Source organism: Sphaerodactylus townsendi, linkage group LG06, assembly GCF_021028975.2.
Source record: "Sphaerodactylus townsendi isolate TG3544 linkage group LG06, MPM_Stown_v2.3, whole genome shotgun sequence".
NCBI classification, from domain to species: domain Eukaryota; kingdom Metazoa; phylum Chordata; class Lepidosauria; order Squamata; family Sphaerodactylidae; genus Sphaerodactylus; species Sphaerodactylus townsendi.
The window spans coordinates 1493858-1515908 of record NC_059430.1 but is presented as its reverse complement, the minus strand read 5'-3'; the positions used below and the strand labels follow the sequence as shown (position 1 = coordinate 1515908).

The window sequence follows — 22051 nt, the reverse complement described above, 5'->3', positions numbered from 1 at the left end:
AGCTCAAGCAACTAAAATGTGCTGCCTCTGAACAGCGTCCTTCCCTGGAGGTTTTTAAGCAGAGGCTGGGCGGCCGCCTGTCTGTCAGGAGTGCTTCGACTGTGTGTTCCTGCATGGCAGGGGGCTGGACTGGATGGCCCTTCTGGTCTCTTCCAACTGTGTGATTCTATGAGCTGCCCTAGGACCGTGATGGCGAACCCTTGGCACGGGTGCCCGAGGTGGCACACAGAGCCCTCTCTGTGGGCACGCGAGCGGCCATCTCCCCCTCCCCCTTCTCCTCGCAGGGAAGGGAAGCAGCAGAGGCAGCCCCTCCCCTTCCCTGCGAGGAGGCAGCCAGGAGTCCGGCCACGAAGAGTGTGGCCATGGTGTTGGGGCTGCTGCTGCTGCTACTGGAGTTCCTGCTGGGCGGGTGGCCGGCCAGCTGAGGAATGCAGGAAGGCGCACGCAAGGCACCGGGAGGGCAGGCTCTGCAGGTCGTGCAGGCGAGGAGATGCCCCCTGAAAAGGGGAAAGTCTCGCAAAAGTCTTCTCTGCTTTCTGTTTCTTGGACGGCGTTTCTGGCCGGGGGGGGGGGGCGGCTTTTTCATGTTGCGTTTGGGACGGACGTGGCTGGCAGCACCAAAACAATCACGCATCCCACGTTCCGTGGCAACGCAGTGGCCCAAAAATATGCTTCAAAAACATGGATCCTCATGATTTTTTCCCTTGGTCACCCCAAAATGACCACATCACAGCTCAAGCCCACTGACACGTGCCTGAACACGAGAATCACTCCTCCCACGCTCCGTGGCACCACAGTGGCCCAAAAATATGCTTCAAAAACATGGATCCTCATGATTTTTTCCCTTGGTCACCCCAAAATGACCACAACATCACAGCTCAAGCCCACTGACACGTGCCTGAACACGAGAACCACTCCTCCCACGCTCCGTGGCACAACAGTGGCCCAAAAACATGCTTCAAAAACATGGATCCTCATGATTTTTTCCCTTGGTCACCCCAAAATGACCACCACATCACAGCTCAAGCCCACTGACACGTGCCTGAACACGAGAATCACTCCTCCCACGCTCCGTGGCACCACAGTGGCCCAAAAACATGCTTCAAAAACATGGATCCTCATGATTTTTTCCCTTGGTCACCCCAAAATGACCACAACATCACAGCTCAAGCCCACTGACACGTGCCTGAACACGAGAATCACTCCTCCCATGCTCCGTGGCACCACAGTGGCCCAAAAACATGCTTCAAAAACATGGATCCTCATGATTTTTTCCCTTGGTCACCCCAAAATGACCACATCACAGCTCAAGCCCACTGACACGTGCCTGAACACGAGAATCACTCCTCCCATGCTCCGTGGCACCACAGTGGCCCAAAAACATGCTTCAAAAACATGGATCCTCATGATTTTTTCCCTTGGTCACCCCAAAATGACCACAACATCACAGCTCAAGCCCACTGACACGTGCCTGAACACGAGAATCACTCCTCCCACGCTCCGTGGCACCACAGTGGCCCAAAAACATGCTTCAAAGACATGGATCCTCATGATTTTTTCCCTTGGTCACCCCAAAATGACCACAACATCACAGCTCAAGCCCACTGACACGTGCCTGAACACGAGAATCACTCCTCCCACGCTCCGTGGCACAACAGTGGCCCAAAAACATGCTTCAAAAACATGGATCCTCATGATTTTTTCCCTTGGTCACCCCAAAATGACCACAACATCACAGCTCAAGCCCACTGACACGTGCCTGAACATGAGAATCACTCCTCCCACGCTCCGTGGCACCACAGTGGCCCAAAAACATGCTTCAAAAACATGGATCCTCATGATTTTTTCCCTTGGTCACCCCAAAATGACCACAACATCACAGCTCAAGCCCACTGACACGTGCCTGAACACGAGAATCACTCCTCCCACGCTCCGTGGCACAACAGTGGCCCAAAAACATGCTTCAAAAACATGGATCCTCATGATTTTTTCCCTTGGTCACCCCAAAATGACCACAACATCACAGCTCAAGCCCACTGACACGTGCCTAAACACGAGAATCACTCCTCCCACGCTCCGTGGCACCACAGTGGCCCAAAAACATGCTTGACAAACATGGATACTCATGATTTTTCCCTTGGTCACCCCAAAACCACAACCACATGATAGCTCAAGCCCACTGAACCGGGGCGCCTGTGCCTGGAACTCCAGAGGTGGGCCCTTAAGAACATAAGAACAAGCCAGCTGGATCAGACCAGAGTCCATCTAGTCCAGCTCTCTGCTACTCGCAGTGGCCCACCAGGTGCCTTGGGGAGTTCACATGTAGGATGTGAAAGCAATGGCCTTCTGCGGCTGTTGCTCCCGAGCACCTGGACTGTTAAGGCATTTGCAATCTCAGATCAAAGAGGATCAAGATTGGTAGCCATAAATTGACTTCTCCTCCATAAATCTGTCCAAGCCCCTTTTAAAGCTATCCAGGTTAGTGGCCATCACCACCTCCTGTGGCAGCATATTCCAAACACCAATCACACGTTGCATGAAGAAGTGTTTCCTTTTATTAGTCCTAATTCTTCCCCCCAGCATTTTCAACAAATGCCCCCTGGTTCTAGTATTGTGAGAAAGAGAGAAAAATGTCTCTCTGTCAACATTTTCTACCCCATGCATAATTTTGTAGACTTCAATCATATCCCCCCTCAGCCGCCTCCTCTCCAAACTAAAGAGTCCCAAACGCTGCAGCCTCTCCTCATAGGGAAGGTGCTCCAGTCCCTCAATCATCCTCGTTGCCCTTCTCTGCACTTTTTCTATCTCTTCAATATCCTTTTTGAGATGTGGTGACCAGAACTGAACACAGTACTCCAAGTGTGGTCGCACCACGGCTTTATATAAGGGCATGACAATCTTTGCAGTTTTATTATCAATTCCTTTCCTGATTATCCCCAGCATAGAGTTCGCCTTTTTCACAGCTGCCATACATTGAGTTGACATTCCCATGGAACTATCAATTAAGATCCCTTTCCTGGTCTGTGACTGATAGCACTGACCCCTGTAGCGTGTATGTGAAGTTTGGATTTTTTGCCCCTATGTGCATCACTTTGCATTTTGCTACATTGAACTGCATTTGCCATTTCTTAGCCCACTCACCTAATTTATCAAGGTCCGCTTGGAGCTCCTCGCAATCCTTTGTGGTTCTCACCACCCTACATAATTTGGTATCATCTGCAAACTTGGCCACCACGCTACCCACCCCTACTTCCAGGTCATTTATGAATAGGTTAAAGAGCACTGGTCCCAATCACGGATCCTTGGGGGACACCACTCCCCACATCTCTCCATTGTGAGAATTTCCCATTTACACCCACTCTTTGCTTCCTGTTTCTCAACCAGTTTTAATCCATAGGAGGGACTTCCCCTCTTATTCCTTCATTGCTGAGTTTTCTCAATAGTCTCTGGTGAGGAACTTTTGTCAAAAGCCTTTTGGGTATCCAAGTAGACAGTGTCGACTGATTCGCCCTTATCCACATGCCTATTTACATCCTCAAAGAACTCTAGTAAGTTTGTAAGACAGGATTTGCCTCTGCAAAAGCCATGCTGACTCCTTTCTCAGCAGGGTTTTGCTTTGTACACGCGTTTTATAATTTTATCTTTAATGACAGATTCTACTAATTTACCAGGAACAGATGTCAAACTGACTGGCCTGTAATTTCGGGTCCCCTAGATCCTTTCTTAAAGATTGGTGTGACATTGGCCATCTTCCAGTCTTCAGGGATGGAGCCTGATTTCAGGGATAAGTTGCATATTAAAGTGAGAACATCAGCAATTTCATGCTTGAGCTCTTTAAGAACTCTTGGGTGAATGCAATCTGGGCCAGGGGATTTGGTAACATTTAGTTTATCAATGGCTGCCAGAACTTCTTCCTTGTCTACCACTATCTTTGTTAGTTCCTCCGGATTAAGCTTCTCCTAAAGAAGCTTGGTTCAGGTGCAGGAATTTTCCTCACCTCCTCTTGGAGGTGAACCGACAGATGCAAAAGAATTCATCTCAGCTTTCTGGCAATCTCCTGCCATCTTTTAGCACACCCTTTGTTTCCTTTGTCATCTAACGGGCCTACCCGCGCTTCCCTTGCTTTGAGCTTCCCTAGCTTTTGATGTATGCTTGAAGAACTTTGTTTGTTGCTGGTTTTGATGTTTCACAGCCATGCGTTCCTCATAATCCTTTTTGCCTCCCCTTACAGCTAACTTTGCTTCTCTCTTTGCCACCATTTTGTGATTGTTCTCCTCTGGTATTCTTTATCAGTTAAGTTGGACTTCCATTTTCTAAAAGACATCTTTTTTTCCTCTCCCTAATAATTTCCTCAAGCGTCCCACTTGTTAACCACTTGGTGGCTTTCTTTTTTGGACTGGGCGCTGCCTTTTCCTAACCTGTGGAACACATTCCAGCTTCGAGCTTTTAAGACTGTGTTTTAAATAACCCTTATCAAGCATCTTGGACATTTTTTTGACTCCTCTCTTTGGATTTTCCTTTCAGCTTCCTGCGCACTATCCCCCTCATCTTTGAGAAATTTCCCTTTCTGAAGAAGCCGAGATGTAACTACATTAGTAGTTGTCACTTCTTCAACGCATGCAGAGATACTGAATCTGACAGCATTGTGGTCGCTGTTCCCTATCAGCTCAACAACACTGACTCTCCGCAAGCACCAGGTCCTGGGTCCCACATAGAATTAGATCTAGGATCACATCTCCCCTGGTTGGATTTCCTACAACCATTCTGCTGCTCCTTAAGCCACAGTCATTTTAGCATATCCAGGAATGTTTCTCTCCCTTACTATGACCTGAACATGCATTTTTCCAGTTTATATATGGGGATAGTTAAAATGCGCCCATTACCGCGACATTTTTTGCTTTTGTTGGCCTCTCTAATTTCTTTTTCCATCTCCAGAATCCTCTTGTGCGCTTTGGTCAGGGGGATCGATAATATATATTCCTAATGTTAAACTATGTTTCACCCCTGGTATTTATGATATCCACACGTGCTTCTGTAGAGGAATCAGCTCCCATTGTCTATTTTATGTGACACTATGCTCTCTTTGATGTAGAGGGCCACCCCACCCCCAATACGCCCTGTCCTATCCTTCCTGTAGAGCCTGTAACCTGGGATAACAGCATCCCACTGGTTCTCCTCATTCCACCATGTCTCTGTGATGCCCACTATATCAATGTCCTCCTTCAAAACTCTTGTACTCCAGCTCCCCCATTTTAGGTCGAATGCTTCTACTATTAGCATAGAGACACTTGTATACTCTGTCTCTGTCCCTAACCTGGGATTTATGTGTTTTGCCCTCTAGCCTTTTGTAGACACTATCACTTATCACATTGCTATGTTCCTCACTTGTATGTGGTTGATTTAAAAACCCTCCTTCTCTGTCTGCATCCCCATGGACTCTGTATTCCGAACCGAAGTCACCTCAGCTCCTGTCGGCTTTCCCCCATGAATCAGTTTAAGAGCTGGTCTGCCACCTTTTTACTGTTGGGGGCCAGCAGCCTGGGTCCTCTTTGGTTAAGATGAAGCCCGTCCCTTTTGTACAGGCCTGCCTTATCCCAAAAGGTTCCCCAGTTCCTGACAAATCTGAAACCCTTGCACCACCTTCTCATCCACGCATTGAGACCCTGTATCTCCGCTTGCCTAGCTCGCCCTGCGCGTGGAACAGGTAGCATTTCGGAGAATGCCACCTTGGGGGTCCTGGATTTTAACCTTTTTCCTAGCAGCCTAAATTTAGCTTCCAGAACCTCCCGGCTACATTTCCCAATGTCATTGGTACCAATGTGGACCACAACTGCTGACTCCACCCCAGCACTGTCTAACAGCCTATCTAGATGTAGCGTGACATCCGCAACCTTCGCACCAGGCAGGCAAGTCACCATGCGGTCATCACGCCTGTCACAAACCCAACTCTCTATATTCCTGATGATCGAATCACCCACTACAAGGAGCCCCCCACCTCCCCGAGGGGTATCCTCAGTGCGAGAGGATAGCTGATCACCAGTTAAGGAAGGGATCCCATCTAAGGGAGCATCTTCCCCCACCTCAGACTGGCACCCTCTGTCACCCAGACTCTCATTCTCCATGACATCTGAAGAGATGTCACCTTGGGAGTGGGACCCGGCTGCTAGGTCCCTGAAAGCCTTGTTTGTTGCCCTCTCTGCCTCTCTCAGCTTCTCCAGGTCTGCCACCTTGGCTTCAAGAGAACGGACACGTTCCTTGAGTGCCAGGAGCTTCCCTTCCCTGTGAGGAGGCAGGAGGCAGCCAGTCTCCTCACAGGGAAGGGAAGTGAGGTGCCTGGTGGGGGGTTTACTGGGTTTTGGAAAGCAACTTCCCTCTCCCAGCACACCCCTCCCCCTTCCCCCACCAGCCCCCAGTGTGATAATAATTTCATTATTTCAGGGAGATTATTAGCATTAAACCTAAAACCTAGTTTTGGGGAAGCAGTGTAGGTAACCCTTTTAAGCGCTGTTAAACCCCACTGATTTCCATGGGAAGAACTAAAGTGCTATCCTTTACCTGGAAGTAAGCTCGGTTGCTGGCAATGGGTCTTGCTTCTAAGTAAACCCTCCTAGGGTCATGATTCACCCGTTCGACAGGTTGCATGGTTGCTTCAAAGCAAAGCCACCAACTACAACCAAGCTTACTCCCAAGTAACCACGCCTCAGAGCCAGCCGTTTTTTCTAAACTAAAACATCAGTATTCAGGTTAAATTGCCGTGTTGGCACTTTGCGATAAATAAGTGGGTTGTGGGTTGCAATTTGGGCACTCGGTCTCAAAAAGGTTCGCCATCACTGCCCTAGGAGGAGCCATTAAAACGCTTGGGCTGCTTAGCATAGAAAAGAGGCAGGTGAGGGGAGACCTGACAGAAGTCCACATTGTGGAGAAAGTAGAGACTCTCGTGACACTAGAACGTGACAGCCATCTGCCGGCTGAAGGGCGAGACTTCAAAACAGACAAAAGGAAGTATTTCTTCACACAGCACAAACTCTGGAACTTCCTTTAGGAGGGGAGTGGGCAGGTTCATGGCGGAGAGGGCTCTCCATGAGCACTGGCCAAAGTGGCTACTAGTCATGATGCAGACCTCTCATCTCTAGTATCAGAGGAGCCATGATCATAACCAATAGTCATAGTCATGACTATTATATCAGGTGCTGTGGTAGACAGGCGGCAGAATGCTGCTGCGGTTGTCCTGCTTGTGGACTTTAGGTTGGCCACTGTGTGAACAGACTGCTGGACTTTGTGGGGCTTGGTCTGATCCAACAGGGGGATCACATAGGGGCAAAAAATCCAAACTTCACATACAAGCTACAGGGGTCAGTGCTATCAGTCACAGACCAGGAAAGGGATTTGGGCGTCTTAGTTGATAGTTCCATGGGAATGTCAACTCAATGCATGGCAGCTGTAAAAAAGGCAAACTTTATGCTGGGGATAATTAGGAAAGGAGTTGATCATAAAACTGCAAAGATTGTCATGCCCTTATATAAAGCAGTGGTGCGACCGCACTTGGAGTCCTGTGTTCAGTTCTGGTCGCCACATCTCAAAGACGTCTGAGGGAGGATATGATTGACGTCTACAAAATTATGCCTGGGGTAGAAAATGTTGACAGAGAGAAATTTTTCTCTCTTTCTCACAATACTAGAACCAGGGGGCATCCATTGAAAATGCTGGGGGGAAGAATTAGGACGAATAAAAGGAAACACTTCTTCACGCAACGTGTGATTGGTGTTTGCAATATGCTGCCACAGGAGGTGGTGATGGCCACTCACCTGGATAGCTTTAAAAAGGGGCTTGGACAGGTTTATGGAGGAGAAGTCGATCTATGGCTCCCAATCTTGATCCTCTTTGATCTGAGATTGCAAAAGCCTTAACAGACCAGGTGCTCGGGGGCAGCAGCAGCAGAAGGCCATTGCTTTCACATCCTGCATGTGAGCTCCCCAAGGCACCTGGTGGGCCACTGCGAGTAGCAGAGTGCTGGACTAGATGGACTCTGGTCTGATCCAGCAGGCTAGTTCTTATGTTCCTGATGTTCTCACATTCTCGTAACCTCTGAAGGGCACGGCACAACGGCCCAAGCGAGCACCAGTCACGGCTTTGGCAGAACTTGAGTGTCCCAGAAGTCTTCCAGTCCCGCGTCCACAGCGGCTCTGACTCACCAAGGGCAGTAGCTGGCAGACCGCAGCCCCGCCTGGGAGTCTCTCAGGTGACCTTCATCCGCACATGACTCACCTTGGCCACAAACTGCTTGTCCTTCTGGTCCAAGTTGGCCGTCGGAGCCACGTAGTCCCTCCAGATCCTCAGCTTGCGCTCTTTGGCATACCTGGCATCAGATGGGCACACAGAAAGAGAGAGGGCTTAACACAGGGACCACCACGGTCCCTTGAGGCTCAGGGATCCAACTGATGTCAGAAGTCCTCATCAGTCACCCCATCCCACCCGCCCCTCTAATCTTATCAGGAGCTCTTCCCAGCCTCACCCTTTGGGGCACAGAGTGGTGGCATTTTAAGTATCTACACAATTGGTGAATCTGAGCTCTGAAACAGAGAGGGCCTCTTGTGAGGGTAAGACAGCTACCAAAAGAAAACTCTGCTCCATGACCTCCTTCCTTTCCAACTGGGCAAGCTGGAAAAGGGCTGTATTGCAGCATCGTTCTCTAGAGCCGCCACCCCCCACCCCCCGAGGGGCCACAAGCCAAGTCTCACACAGGCTGTTAATGGAGGCATGCACACACACGCACAAACGGCTATCCCTCCTCCAAAACACTCAGGAAAGGGCAGCCAGCCAGCCAAGGGCTACCTTTCTGCAGCGCGCAGTTTCTCAGCTCCTCGGGTGTAGACGGCGATGGACCAGTCAACGCAGCGAGCAAAGCCTTCCTTCAGGAGCAGCTCCGTGATGTTCCCATTCTGAAGACAGGAGAACAGCAGTTCCTATCAACACTGGCCCCTTAAGAGCCCCTGGCACCTCCTACAGAGGACTCAGCGAACTGCACTCCCCACCCACCAGGCACAGGGAAAAGGTCCGTCAGCTAAACATTCAACACAGCTGGAATGGAAAGCGGGGGGGTGGGGGGGGGGTGGGATTTCTATGAAGGGCTGAGCTTGGCCCGTTGGGCTCTCCTCTCACGCCAGAACTGGGCCACTCAGCGAGAGTCCTGGCAGCGTCCTGTGCAGCAACCACACTCTGCACACAGCCTTCCCCTCAGGAGGACTGGCCACGGGCTTCTCGGAGGCAGGCCCACGCCTCCCAAATGGCCTCCCGGAGCAGGTGCTGAGCCCCCTCCGCTTCATCATTGAGTAAGGAATGGGGGGAAAGGGCTCTGGGGAAAGGGAAATTGTCTCGGCAGATCTGGTGGCCCCTGCAGTTTGTGCGCCTCTTCCAGCTCGCTCGTGGGCTGCCACGCTTGGTGTTGGTGCAGCCTGCCACATTAGGCACCCGCAGTCTGTACATTTGGTTCCCTGGCTGAAGAGACCTCAAAAATATGGACTGACCATATACATGTTGGGGCACCTGTGGAACGGGGGCACTGGAGCCCCTCCCTTCCCAGCCCTACCCAGGACCCTTGGCAGAATCCACATGATAAGGGCCAGCCCCTGAGGAGTTAAATTCCAACAGTAAGGAGGGGAGAAAGGCCCACGCTGCCCTGCACTGGACACAATGACGGGTGGCCCCGGTCCACAGGCCAAGCAGGGAAGGAGGGGAGGGCCTCAGAGCCAACGGTGGGGACAGTGGCTTGTCCTTGGTCCTTCTGGACATCCCACCCAGCGAGCCTCTCCCAGGACGGCCAAAGAAGGGCAGGGGTCCTTCCTGTCCACCCCATACAGCCAGCACGACTGCAGGAAGCACTGAACAAGAAGCAGTTTGAGGTGCTTCTAGAGAGTGCAGAGGCAGTGTGGGCGACTGTAGGTGTGCTGGCTGTATGGGGTAGACAGGAAGGACATGGACATGATGCCCCCTCCCCGGCTGCGGATCCCTCCTGAAACGCCCCCCCCCCCCACCTCCCTGGCAGAAAGGCTCGGCCTGAACCCCTGAAAGCCCAGAGGCCACAGGTAGCCTTCCTGCCTCCCCTCCACCCAGAGGGAAGGTGAGTCCCTGATTTCTCTTGCCAGACTCCCGGTGCCAAGAACACCAGTCAGCTGCATTCAGACGGTATAAGCTCAGGGTCATGTATAGGCTCCGGAGCGGCCCCCAGCCCTCCCCCAGCCCAGCCCAGCCCTCCCCCAGCCCTGCCCGCCTACCGGGTGCAGGATGGTGCCCAGGATGTTCTGGTTGTGGCAGCTCTCCAGGATTATCTGCACATCTCTTTGCAGCAGCCGGGACTCCGTGAAGAACTTGGCCTCTGCCGCAAAAGGCTCCGGGGTCTCTGTGCCGTCCGCTTCCCGCTTGAACGTGGGGCACTAGCGGAAGACCGGCCAGGTCAGGGAAGGGCCTCCCCAACACAGCCGCCGGCAGGAAGGGGCATCGCTGGGGGCTTCCCCCAGCCACCCGCCCCCTCGTGGCTGGAGCAGCATTCGGACAAATGCAGCTGGGCACATGTGCCACTAACACCACACACTCACACCTAATCGCCGCTAGTGAATGCATGAGCCCAGTCAGCAGGAAAGGCGGCCCCTGCCAGCCAGAGGGGTGGCCTCTGACACACAGGCACCTCGTTCTGCAGCGGGGCCAGAGAGGTCCTTTGCTTGGAAACTGGAATCAGGGTCAGCACCAGAAGTTTCCTCAGTGGCCTGAGCTGCCGGGTCCTTTGGGCACTGCCGAGTGGGTCCATCGTGCAGCAGAACCAGGAACTGAAGCAGCCCAGACCGCCCTCCCCACCCCCCATGGAGACGAGGACCCCCCCCTTTCCCCTACGAGGCAGTAGGCAGCGCCAGTCCAAAGAGCCACAGGAGAACAGAGCTTGCCCACGGGAACCTCACCTTGATGCCGGACAGCATGACTGTGACCAGGTAGTAGTCAGGCAGGAGGAGGGCTCGCACCACGCTGCCGTCCCGTACGTGTTCAATGATGGCTGCGGAAGAGGACCAAGCCGATCACCGCTCTGCTTTCATGGGGCTTTCCACCATCGCGCCACATCTCAGACCACGGGAAAAGCACCCACGGAGCGCCCGCATCTCACCGGGCCCGACCCCAACCACAGCCCACCAGTGCTGCCGCCCACCCCCCCCACCCCGGCCAGAGCAAACCACTCACCGTTGACAGGCTTCTGGTGCAAGGCATCGACAAAGTGCCGGGGGTTCTCAAGGGTGTATTTGAGGTCCCGGACGGTGTGTGAGCCGGTCCCGCCACTCCACATGCCCTTCTTGGCCACCCGGGCCTGATCCTCCTGCTCCGCCAGTCTGCTCTGTTCAGGGCTGGAGGAAGTCAGCTTTGGTTAGGTGGGGGATCCAAGCACACGGGGGAGGGGGGGAGGACACATTCCAAGCAAGCCGCCACAGGCCCCCACCTGCACCCGGAGACCTTCCTACCAGGAACTGAGCCCCAACAGCCAGCAGACCTCCACCCCACAGCAACAGCCCAGCCCCAGAAACCTAATACCTTCATCAAAGGAGTCCTACTCATGAATTCCCAAGGAAAAGGCAAGACCATGACAGAACGGCTGACCATTCCTGCAGGGAACCAGGCGGGGGGCCACCCCACCCCTCCCCCAGAGCTCAAGGCGGCTTACATGACAGAATCGCCCCCTCCCCATAAAAACCTGTCCCCTCTCGGCCATTCAACACCCAGGTGAAACAAAGCAGCCGTGCAGAGCCTCCAAAAATGTCCCCCACCCCTTCCCAGGCAACCCAGTCCTTCAAGCAGAAGCAGAGCAGGCGCAGGGCCTCAGGGTGCCCGGCTGAAGAGATCCATGTAGGAGCCAGAAGGCAGCTCTCTGAAGACAGCCAGTCAGCGCATTAGCATCCCTGGGAACAACTGAGCCACCCACTTCTGTGGTCCCCGGACCACGAAGGGCTCTGGTCAGAAATGGCGCCTTGAACCCAACTCAGTTATAAACTAGCAGCCAACGAAGCTGTTCTGAAATTGTCCCAGACGAGCCCCCAACCAAGACTGGGCTGCTGCCTTCTGGAAGAACCAGAACAGGCCGCACTGGAGCGCCGCAACCTACTCCAGGCCAGCCCCACTGCCAAGCCAACATCCCCTGGGGGTCGAAGTGGGAGAATTTCCACAGCCCAGAGATACCTAAGGAAGCGCACCACCTGCCTCAATGCAGGATCTTCAAGTCCCTCCCACCCATCCACCCCCACCACAGAACCCCCCCCCCCAGCCTGCTCCCAGCAGAAGAGGAACATACTTATTGGCACGGATTCCTTCTCTGCGATTGGCCAAGCCTTCCGCCACCAGCGACTCAGCAATGTTCTCCCCAGTCGTATCTGGCAAGAAAAGACAGAAGTGTTCACAGGGCAGTCGAAGGAGAATGGAGCAGTGGGACACCAGCAGCCACAATCCCACAACAGCAGAGGAAGCTCTTCAGCCAGCTCTTCAGCCTGCCCCTGGGGAGCCCTTGGAGGAGGCAGCCCCTTTCTCACCCCTGTCTGGAGTCCATGATGAAAGGGAGCCATGAGCTGCGACTCTGTGCAAAACCAAAACGCGGCTCTCCAAAAAGCAACAAACAGTTTTAAGGAAAGGAACAGCGGGGGAGGTGGGATGCTAGAGGCCCCCGCAGGCCAAGCCACCAGCAGGCAAAGGTTTGCACGGACGAAGAGGTTCCTACAAGAGGCTTTACGGAGCAGGAAATGATAGCAATCCCAGCACAAACCACGTGCAGACTCACGCCAGTGCCCTGAAACAATTGTGCAAGGTGTTCCTGTTTGTTTGTCCCGTATTGTGCAATCACACGGGGTGTTAAGCTGTGTACTTTCAGTTGCGCAAAGAGGCTCGCTAATGCCGGCAATCAGAGGAACTCTTTGCTCCGAATGTTTACAGAAGGCAGCTCTTCCATTAGATGCTGCTGCCAACCCCTGATCTAGAGGGAGGAGGGCTGGGAAGAGCTTCCTAAGGGAAAGGTGTCCACAACAGCCCCCCCCCTTCTCAAGGTACCTTGTGAGGTTAAGTCGGGCTGAGAGAGTTCAGAGACCACTGAGACTGGCCCAAGGTCACCCAGCAGGCTTCATGTGGAGGAGCGGGGAAACAAGCCCGGTTCACTAGACGAGAGTCCACTGCTCATGCGGAGGAGGGGGAATCAAACCCAGTTTTCCCCTGCTCTTGTCCGCTACGCCACACTGGCTCTCTCGAGGGAGGGGATCACAGCCAGACCGACGGAGCTCTGCTTCTCCCACCTGCCCAGCCACTCTCACCTTTCCCCAGGTACACCATTCCATATTCCCGGCCTTGGGCAGTCTTGTACTCGACTGTGAAGCAGACCTCCTTCCCAATGAGCTTCTTCCGCAGGAATTCACGGGCTGGGAAGCCCCAGGGCTGCGAAGGGAAGCAACAAGGCACGGATCAGTTGTGGCTGAAGTCACCGCCATGCTTGGACCAGACCTGGCTGCTGCTGCTGCAGAAAGACCCCCTGTGCCCCCCGGGGGCAGCATCCCCACCAGGAAGTCTGACTCTGGATCTGGGAGGGCCGACCTCCAGTGCAACCAACCCCTCCTTTCGAATCACCTGCTTCATAGGGTGGCTCGGCTATTACCCGACTGCCCAAACATCACCAGCACACACATACCCCACATACAAAAACACACAGAGTCATGCAGCAGAGGAGGAAGAGATGGATCCCCCCCTCCTGCACAGACAGATGGGCCCCTGCAGCATCCATAGGGATGAATGGGCCTGGCGTCACGCAGAATGTAGGGCCACGGAAGGTGCCTGTGCTGGAGAGTGCTGCGGGTTCAAAAAGAGCCAGACTCCCCCAGGGCAGGGCCATGGCCAGGAACAGCAAAATCAGCTCTTGAGTATCACTCGATTCCCAAACTGGTTCAGGGCAAAGGCTACTCCAAAGAGGAAGGCTCATCCTGCATTGAGCAGAGGATTGGACTAGATCAGTGATGGCGAATCTATGGCACGGGTGCCAGAGGTGGCACTCAGAGCCCTATCTGTGGGCACATGCACACAGAGTTCATCATGTGGGGGGGAAATTGCCCCCCCACACACACACACACCTATAGGCTGGCCTGGGCCGCTGGGCTTGATTATTAGCATTAAACCTAAGACCTAGTTTTGGGAAGCAGTGTAGGTAACCCTGTTAAGCACTGTTAAACCCCACTGATTTTCATGCAAAGAACTAAAGCGTGATCCTTTACCTGGGAGTAAGCTCGGTTGCTGGCAATGTGTCGTGATTCACCCATTCAAAGAGTTGCATGGTTACTTCAAAGCAAAGCCACCGACTACCACCAAGCTTACTCCCGAGTAACGCACGCCTCAGAGCCAACCGTTTTTTCTAAACTAAAAACCCTCAGTATTCAGGTTAAATGGCCGTGTTGGCACTTTGCGATAAATAAGTGGGTTTTGGGTTGCAGTTTGGGCCCTCGGTCTCAAAAATGTTCACCATCACTGGACTAGATGGCCTCTAGGACCCCTTCCAACTCAATAATTCTAAAGCCCAAGACAACTTTACTTTGCTAGACTGTGTAAATGCTTATTCATGTTCCTTTTTATGAGGTTGTGATTATTGATGTAATGGATGCTTAATTCTGTTTACCTTTATAATGTTATGATTACTGATGCTTTCCATATTGCCTGGATGTGATGTTATGATTACTGTCATTTATCTATGCTATTATTGTTATGCTATGATTACTGATGTTTATTCATGCCAGTTATTCATGATGTCATGATTATTGCTATTATGGTGATATTATTACTGATGTTTTGTTGTTCATGATTGCTGTTGTTCGCCGCCCTGAGTCCTTCAGGGAGGGCGGGATATAAATCGAAGAATAAAATAAAATAAATAAACAAAATAAACTACAGCTGGAAAAGCTAGATTGCAACTTGGCAAATGCACCCTCTCTGGGCTCTGGACTACCATGCTTGGCCACCAAGCCACAGGGCACATCACCGGTTAGGAGGGAGTCTGTCAAGCAAGACAAGAGACACCTCTGGCTCTGTCGCTACTAGCTTATTGCCTTCATCTCTGGCCCACCCACCTCCGTGAGAGTCAAGGCAGTACAGGATAACCTACAGGATAAGCTACAAGGGTCAGTGCTATCAGTCACAGACCAGGAAAGGGATCTTAGTTGATAGTTCCATGGGAATGTCAACTCAATGCATGGCAGCTGTGAAAAAGGCAAACTCTATGCTGGGGATAATTAGGAAAGGAATTGAGAATAAAACTGCAAAGACTGTCATGCCCTTATATAAAGCAGTGGTGCGACTGCACTTGGAGTACTGTGTCCAGCTCTGGTTGCCACATCTCAAAAAGGATATCAAAGAGATAGAAAAAGTGCAGAGAAGGGCAACAAGGATGATTGAGGGACTGGAGCACCTTCCCTATGAGGAGAGGCTGCAGCCGCTTGGGGACCTCCTTCCTTAGTTTGGAGAGGAGACGTCTGAGGGGGGATATGATTGAAGTCTATAAAATTATGCAGGGGTAGAGAAAATGCTGACAGGAGAGAAATTTTTTTCTCTTCCTCAGCAATACTTTGGAACCAGGGGGCATCAACTGAAAATGCTGGGGGGAAGAATTAGGACTAATAAAAGGAAACACTTCTTCACGCAACAACGTGTGATTGGTGTTTGGAATATGCTGCCACAGGAGGTAGTGATGGCCACTAACCTGGATAGCTTTAAAAGGGGCTTGGACAGATTTATGGAGGAGAAGTCGATCTCTGGCTACCAATCTTGATCCTCTTTGATCTGAGGTTGCAAATGCCTTAGCAGACCAGGTGATCGGGAGCATCAGCCACAGGAGGCCATTGCTTTCACCTCCTGCACGTGAGCTCCCAAAGGCACCTGGTGGGCCCCTGCAAGTAGCAGAGAGCTGGACTAGATGGACTCTGGTCTGATCCAGCAGGCTCTTTCTTATGTTCTTATGTTCTAACCGTTTGGTTCCTTAGATGCCCCCTACTCACCGCCACAAGCAGCCTTGTGCCAGAAACGATGGCATGTTATGAGCAGAATGCTCAGAGCTAAGGGGGTGTGTGGCAGGGAGTGACTACAAAGGATAGAATCCTCTAGCGGTGGTGTCAGGGGAGAGGGTCCCTCTATCTGCCATCTCTGCAGAAGCTAACAGCACTAAGCTTCTGCTTCTGGCAGGTGCTGCTAAACTCAGCAGCCCCCAACACACCCACCAGCACTGGGCGGGTCTTGCCACAAAATCCTTCTAGGATGCCACCTGTGCCCAGGTCACCTGTGCCTCGTGATGCTTGCCCATCTGAGTGACTTTTGCCCACAGAGAAAAGGCCACATGAGCCCAGCCAAAGCAGCTTCCTCTCTTGCATCAAAGGGTCAGTGACCGCTACCTGCACAGCCAAACGCCTACCTCATCCGGGGTATCCTTGGCCTCTGGCTGACCTGCAGCTGCCCGGCGGGCAAGGTTTCCAGCTCGTATGTTGCTGAGGTTGATCTGTCTCTCGGGAGGCGGTCCTCCACGGGGTTGGCCTCGGACTATGATGGCACAGCCTGAGAGGACCTGGAGATGAGATCGGGAGAGGGTCAGCTCCTGAGTCCGTTGCCAGCCCTGCCCTGCCCTGGGGGCAGCCTCCCACCAGTCAACAAGCCCCAGAGCCAAGAGCAACAGCGGCCCGTCCTGCTGCGACAGGAGACACTTCTCCTCTGGCCCAAGGACCAGTCAGAATCCCACAAGGAGGGCCGGAAGGCCATCAGGAAAACCTCCAGGGGCAGGAGCCCTTGGCTGGGAATACCCAGCAGCAGCAGCACCACCACCACACACTGGACACCGGCACTGCTGTCAAGGATGCAGTGTAACGGCCACCCCCACACCATTTCAGGACTTGGGCACAGCCCCCACCCCACTGACTCCCACCCCCTTCTGTCCCACATGCCAAGCTCCCCCTCAACACAGCTGCAACTAGGGTGTCCTGCCCCAGGACAGCCCTCCCATGGCTGAATGCAGCATGCCAACGGACGCAGGCAGCCATGCTCAGCAAAGTTCTGGATTAGACCCAAGGTCAACAGACAGCAGGTTTTTAAAGAGAAACAAAAGTGGTAAACAGAGGAACACTTGAGGCACTCGCACAGTGCTGCTGCTGCTGCTTCCGCTCCCACGGTTCTGAGGATTCAGTTAAAATACAGGCAACAGACCAGGCACTAGGTCTGCCACAAAAAATGACCCTACTTCGGAGGAGAACAAACCAGGGACTACGCAGAATGGTCACGTCCAGCCACGGAGGCACCACGCCAGGAGCTCAGCCTGGCCACAGACCCAGATGCCAACTCGGCCCCCACATACCGACTGCATTTTACAAAACGTACACCTTACTTTTCTGAGCTCATCAGGGCGGACACGATTGACATAAATAACGAATCCACACCTTAAAAACCATTAAAACCAACACAAAATATTACTAGTAAAACAATCACAATCAAAGCTAGAATACACACAAAATGTTCAAGGATCGATTAAATCAGTGGGCAGGAGAGAGGGATCCCTGAGGGAAGGCCAAAGAAGAAGAAGAAGCAGCCGTCTTCTCCCGCTGGCAGACAGATTTGGCAACAGAAGGAGACAGATGAGTCTCCCTAAGGAGAGGGTTCCAGACCGAGAAGGCCTTCTTTGTGGTTGCCACTGCCAGATCTCAGACGGGGGGGGGGGGGGGGGACCCAAAGCCGGTCCTCCAAAGATGACTATAATGGTTGGGAGAGTTCACAGGTGGCTTTGAAGATCAGCCCCAGATCTTAAATTGAACCCAAAAACAAACTGGTACCCAGTGCAAATATGCAAGGACGAGAGTGAGATGGAAAGCCAGCAGGGCATAGTGGTTACGAGTAGCGGATTTTAACCTGGAGAACCAGATTCTGTTCACCACTCCTTTGAAGGGTAGCAGGTATATTCGCCTCCACCAGGAAGAAAGGTGGGGCATGAATGAAGCAGAGAAAGTCAAAACCATCACTAGAAAGTGGGCAGGCTTAATACGCAGCTGAGCTGAGTGGCTAGTGGGTGAGGCCGGCCACAGCAGGAGCTGGCGGCAAGGAGGGGTACGGTCCTGCTTCAAGATCTGTGGGGGCTGCAGCAGGCCGGGGGGGGGGGGAGCTCTCATTCCTGCTCTTGTTAAGTCGTTGCTGCTGCTGCTGCTGCCGCCACCGCCGCCGCTGCACAGACGCCTCCTTGGAATATGGACTATACCCCACAACCACGGACTTCAGGCCCAAATTCATAAGAGTCAAATCAGGGGGAGGTACACGATGCTCGGCCTCAGCTCTCCATGTGCCTCTCCACAGTGCCTGGAAGTCAGGCCAGGACTCTGCCGCTGCATCTTTGCCTCAGGGCAACAGTCAGCGCAGGTGAACATAGTCTTGGGTCGGGGGGGGGGGGGGGGTGGACTTCACCAGAGACAGGAGGACGCACTTTGGCAACAGGGAGACGATGCACACACTGCGGGACAGGAGACCCAGCAGCATCACAACAGGCTCAGCCCTCACAGTCCTGAAGTTGCGGCTCCAGAGAGCTTTCGGGTCACAGGCAAAACCTCTCAGCCACCGTCCAGGGAGACTCCAGGGGACGTCTCCCCTTGTGGGCCCCCCCCCCCCCGAACATTCAGCAGGCCTCTCTGGCTCTGACCTGGCCCACGGGCTCCAGCAAGGATGCTTTGCTGATGGGGAGGGTCTCCTCATGGCTCACCTCCCCCCCCACACACACACAACCCCCCCTTTGGCAGAGCCCTCCTCTGACCTCTTCCTGCTGAGCCCATGGAATGGAGTCAGAAGAGGCCCGGCCTCAGACAAGCGCTGCCCTCTTGTGAAGCAAGACTACCGGGGGTGGTCTGCCCCACGCTGAATGAGACCCCTCCACCTCACCTGGACACCCACTGTCACTTGCTTTGGTCACTCAGGGAACAGGACGTCTGCACTGCTGCCAGAGAGTGCATTTCCTTTGCTCGGAGGGGTCTTGGGGACAGAGTCCACCATGCCGGGGAGGGGGGCTCGCAGCCCGGGCAAAAAAGGCACCCCTTCCCAGACACAGGCACACGCCCCCCTCCCCAAATGGCTGACAGCGGGAAATCACAGCCCCCCCCCCGGAACGACGCCAAGAGCAGAGCAGGGGCACAGTCCTAAGGGAAAGCCCACCGGGGCCCCCACCCAGGAAGGGGAGGCACACCCACCCTCCCACGCCCCAACAGATGCGGCGCCTCCCTGCGGCCGCCTTCCCCACCCTCCTCTCCCGCAGCCTGCCCGAAGGCCTGGGGGTCCCGGGGGCGCGGTCCCAAGAACCCCAGCCCCGCCCCCGCTAGCGGCCACCCCAGCTCCGTGCAGAGAGACGCTCTTGGTGGGTTCTGCTGGGCTAATGGGCAGCACTGGGGGGGGGGGATTGGGGAGGGGGCGTCTGGCGGGCCTGGCCAGCTCCCCCGCCCCCCCTCACCGCCTGCGCGGACCCCCGGTGCGGGGAGGGGCCTCCTGCCTGGGTCTCAGAGCCCCCAGAGAAGACCCCTCCCACACTCCGTCCCACCGAGCTCCCCCGGGCTCCCCTTCCAGGCGGCTCCGGTAGGTGAGACCCGGGCGGGGGGGAGCAGGGAGGGAGGCCAGCGCGCAGCTGCTGCATGCCAAGGGGGGCCCTACAGGCGACCCCCCCCACCACCACCACCACCGCCCTGCCGGGCCAGGAGAGCCCCAGGAAAAGAGCAGCTGGCCCGGGAAGAGCGAGGCACTCTGCACGCGCCCAGAGGCACGCCTGCGCGCTCACCATCTTGACGATGCCGCGCTGCAGAGCCACGGGGGCGGCGGCGGCGGCGCCCGCAGAGAAGGCGGCACCGGTGGAGGCGGCGGCGGCGGCGGCGGAGGCGGCCATGGCGAGGCGGGTCTGAGTCCGTCGCAGGACGCGGCGAGGGCTGGGAGCGCGGAGGGGAAGGGGGAGGAGTGGCGGCGCGCGGGCATTTATTCCGGGCTCCGTCGTGCGCACGCGCAGCAACCGCAGAAGCCCCGCCCCGAAGAGTCTCTCGACCAATCCGAGGCCGGCTCTGCGAGCCGCGCCCACCACGCCGCCGCCCGGCCAATGGGAGCTCTGGGCGGCCGCGGTGGAGGGAAGGCAGCGCGTTCAAACCACGACGTCGTGGCGGCAGGGGCGGGACTTCCGGGGCGCGTTGGCAGAAGGACACGTCGGCAAAGGGCCGCTCGCCTGGCCGACCCACGTGGGAGGAGGGGCGTGCGCTGCCTCGGGGCTCAGCGCGCATGCGCCCCGGAGGGGAGGGAATCCCTGGGAAATCCCCCGGCCAGCGCGCAGGCGGCACAGAGGCGGGGCCGCCCCTGACTGTGCCACGCCCCGTTGGAGCCCCGCCCTTGATTTCCCCCTCCCCCGCATGGCGGCTCCGGCGGGGTCTTCAACGGAAGCCGGGAGGCGCCTCTGGGCAAACCGGAGCCCTGGGACAGAACCCGGGTTTGCCCCTCCCCGCCCCCCCCCTGGGCGGCCACCCTCCCCCATCAGGACCTCCCACTCCCAGCAAAACACGCGCGGCTCTTGTCACCCGCGGATTCCCGGAAATCCGTGTCCTCTGGAAGATGCCTGGCTAAGCCTCGAATAGAGATATGTGGTTTTGTACCATTGAGAAGAATGCGTGTGAAGTTTGTGCTTCCCTCCTTTCCTCCTTGCACCATTTGTGAGCTCCCATCTGGAGTAGAATTGCATTAACTTTTGAATACGAACCCCTGAATGTGACCTAGTCAGACCTCTTATCCCACCTTTGCAGCACATGGTGTATTCCAAAAAGTTTAGTGACGTCATAGATTCTTTGATTTTGTATTAACCCTTAGCTATGTGAAAGCACACTTAGGTACGATGTAGATTTTCTGTTGTGCCATTATGGCCCCGTACGTGATATTGTTGCGGAAAAGGGAGAAAGGAAGAAAGTCAAAATATACTGTTCTTAATATACTCGTTTATTAGAAACTAGCGGGGCCCGGCCACGCGTTGCTGTGGCAATTGTCCTTCTCATCACAGTCCGCAACCCACACAGATGTCCATCCAGATCCAATGATCCGCAGCATAGCCTTTTGGGGTGGTCAAATGGAATCTCTCTTTCCCTTTTCAATGCACATTGTTATATGGTGGTGTCTTGCGTTTTTAGTATAAGGTAACCCTTTCCATTCCGCAACGGAACTGTCCAGAGTGCGAATCCCGCTGCCCATGAGGCTGGTTGACACGCACAGTCCTGGCTTGGGTAAGGCAGAACTGGGACGAGGAGGCTATCCCAGTCAGGCAGCAGAGGCAGGGTGGTGAGGCACTCAGATCGAGGCCAGCTCCCTAGGTTCTTAAAGGGCCACGTGCAAAAGAAGCGGAGCCAGTAGTGTTGGTTCGCCCCCACCCCATGGATTTTCTTAGAAGAAAAAGGCAAACTCCAGCTCACTTTTAGTAAAAGAGAGCAGTGGTGAATATGGGTGAGGAAGTGGGTAAGTGGTGGTTGGATGTGAGGGAGGGCAGAGCAAGGTGTGTGAGGATGAGCAGGATGTGTATGAAAGTATGTGTGTTATGTGGTAGCAGTGGGTGAGGCACAGAGAGTAAAAGTTCCCTGCGTGTGGGGAGGAACCCCACCTGGCGTCTCACGGCAAAGTGTGCATGTGTTTCACTTCCACTCGTATTACCTAACAGTATTACCTATTTACTATTTTCACTGCTCATCTCTGCCCATCTGCACGGACATCCTAAGCCCTCAGGCCACAGACAGACAGGCTGCATGAACATTCTAAGGGTGACAGTTGAACACAGGCAGCTGGCTCAGGTATGGACTTTCGGCGATTTGAACGTCCCATTACCTGCCTGCAACAGGGAGGAATGTCATGTGAAAATTTGGGGGTGATCCGTCCAGCCGTTTCGGCGTTAGGGAGTGACTAACAAAGTCACTGTTTGCTTTTTATATTTATAGATAATTAAGTTTTTTTGTAGAATAATGTCAAAGTAAAGGAAACAGAGAAA

At 54.2% G+C, this 22051-nt stretch overlaps 1 protein-coding gene across 1 annotated transcript in view; it reads right to left on the bottom strand.

Annotated features, from left to right (window-relative positions):
* Positions 1-20035, bottom strand: part of SND1 (staphylococcal nuclease and tudor domain containing 1) — a 242458-nt gene extending 222423 nt beyond the window's left edge. The window contains exons 1-9 of the mRNA XM_048499490.1: positions 19829-20035; positions 16454-16603; positions 13326-13446; positions 12323-12401; positions 11224-11384; positions 10950-11041; positions 10272-10430; positions 8833-8939; positions 8266-8356 (exon numbers count right to left, since the gene is read on the bottom strand). Of these exons, the coding sequence (XP_048355447.1) occupies positions 8266-8356; positions 8833-8939; positions 10272-10430; positions 10950-11041; positions 11224-11384; positions 12323-12401; positions 13326-13446; positions 16454-16603; positions 19829-19933 (1065 nt within the window). The 5' untranslated portion in view covers positions 19934-20035. The remainder of the gene's footprint in view (positions 1-8265; positions 8357-8832; positions 8940-10271; positions 10431-10949; positions 11042-11223; positions 11385-12322; positions 12402-13325; positions 13447-16453; positions 16604-19828) is intronic.
* Positions 20036-22051: the final 2016 nt, after the last annotated feature.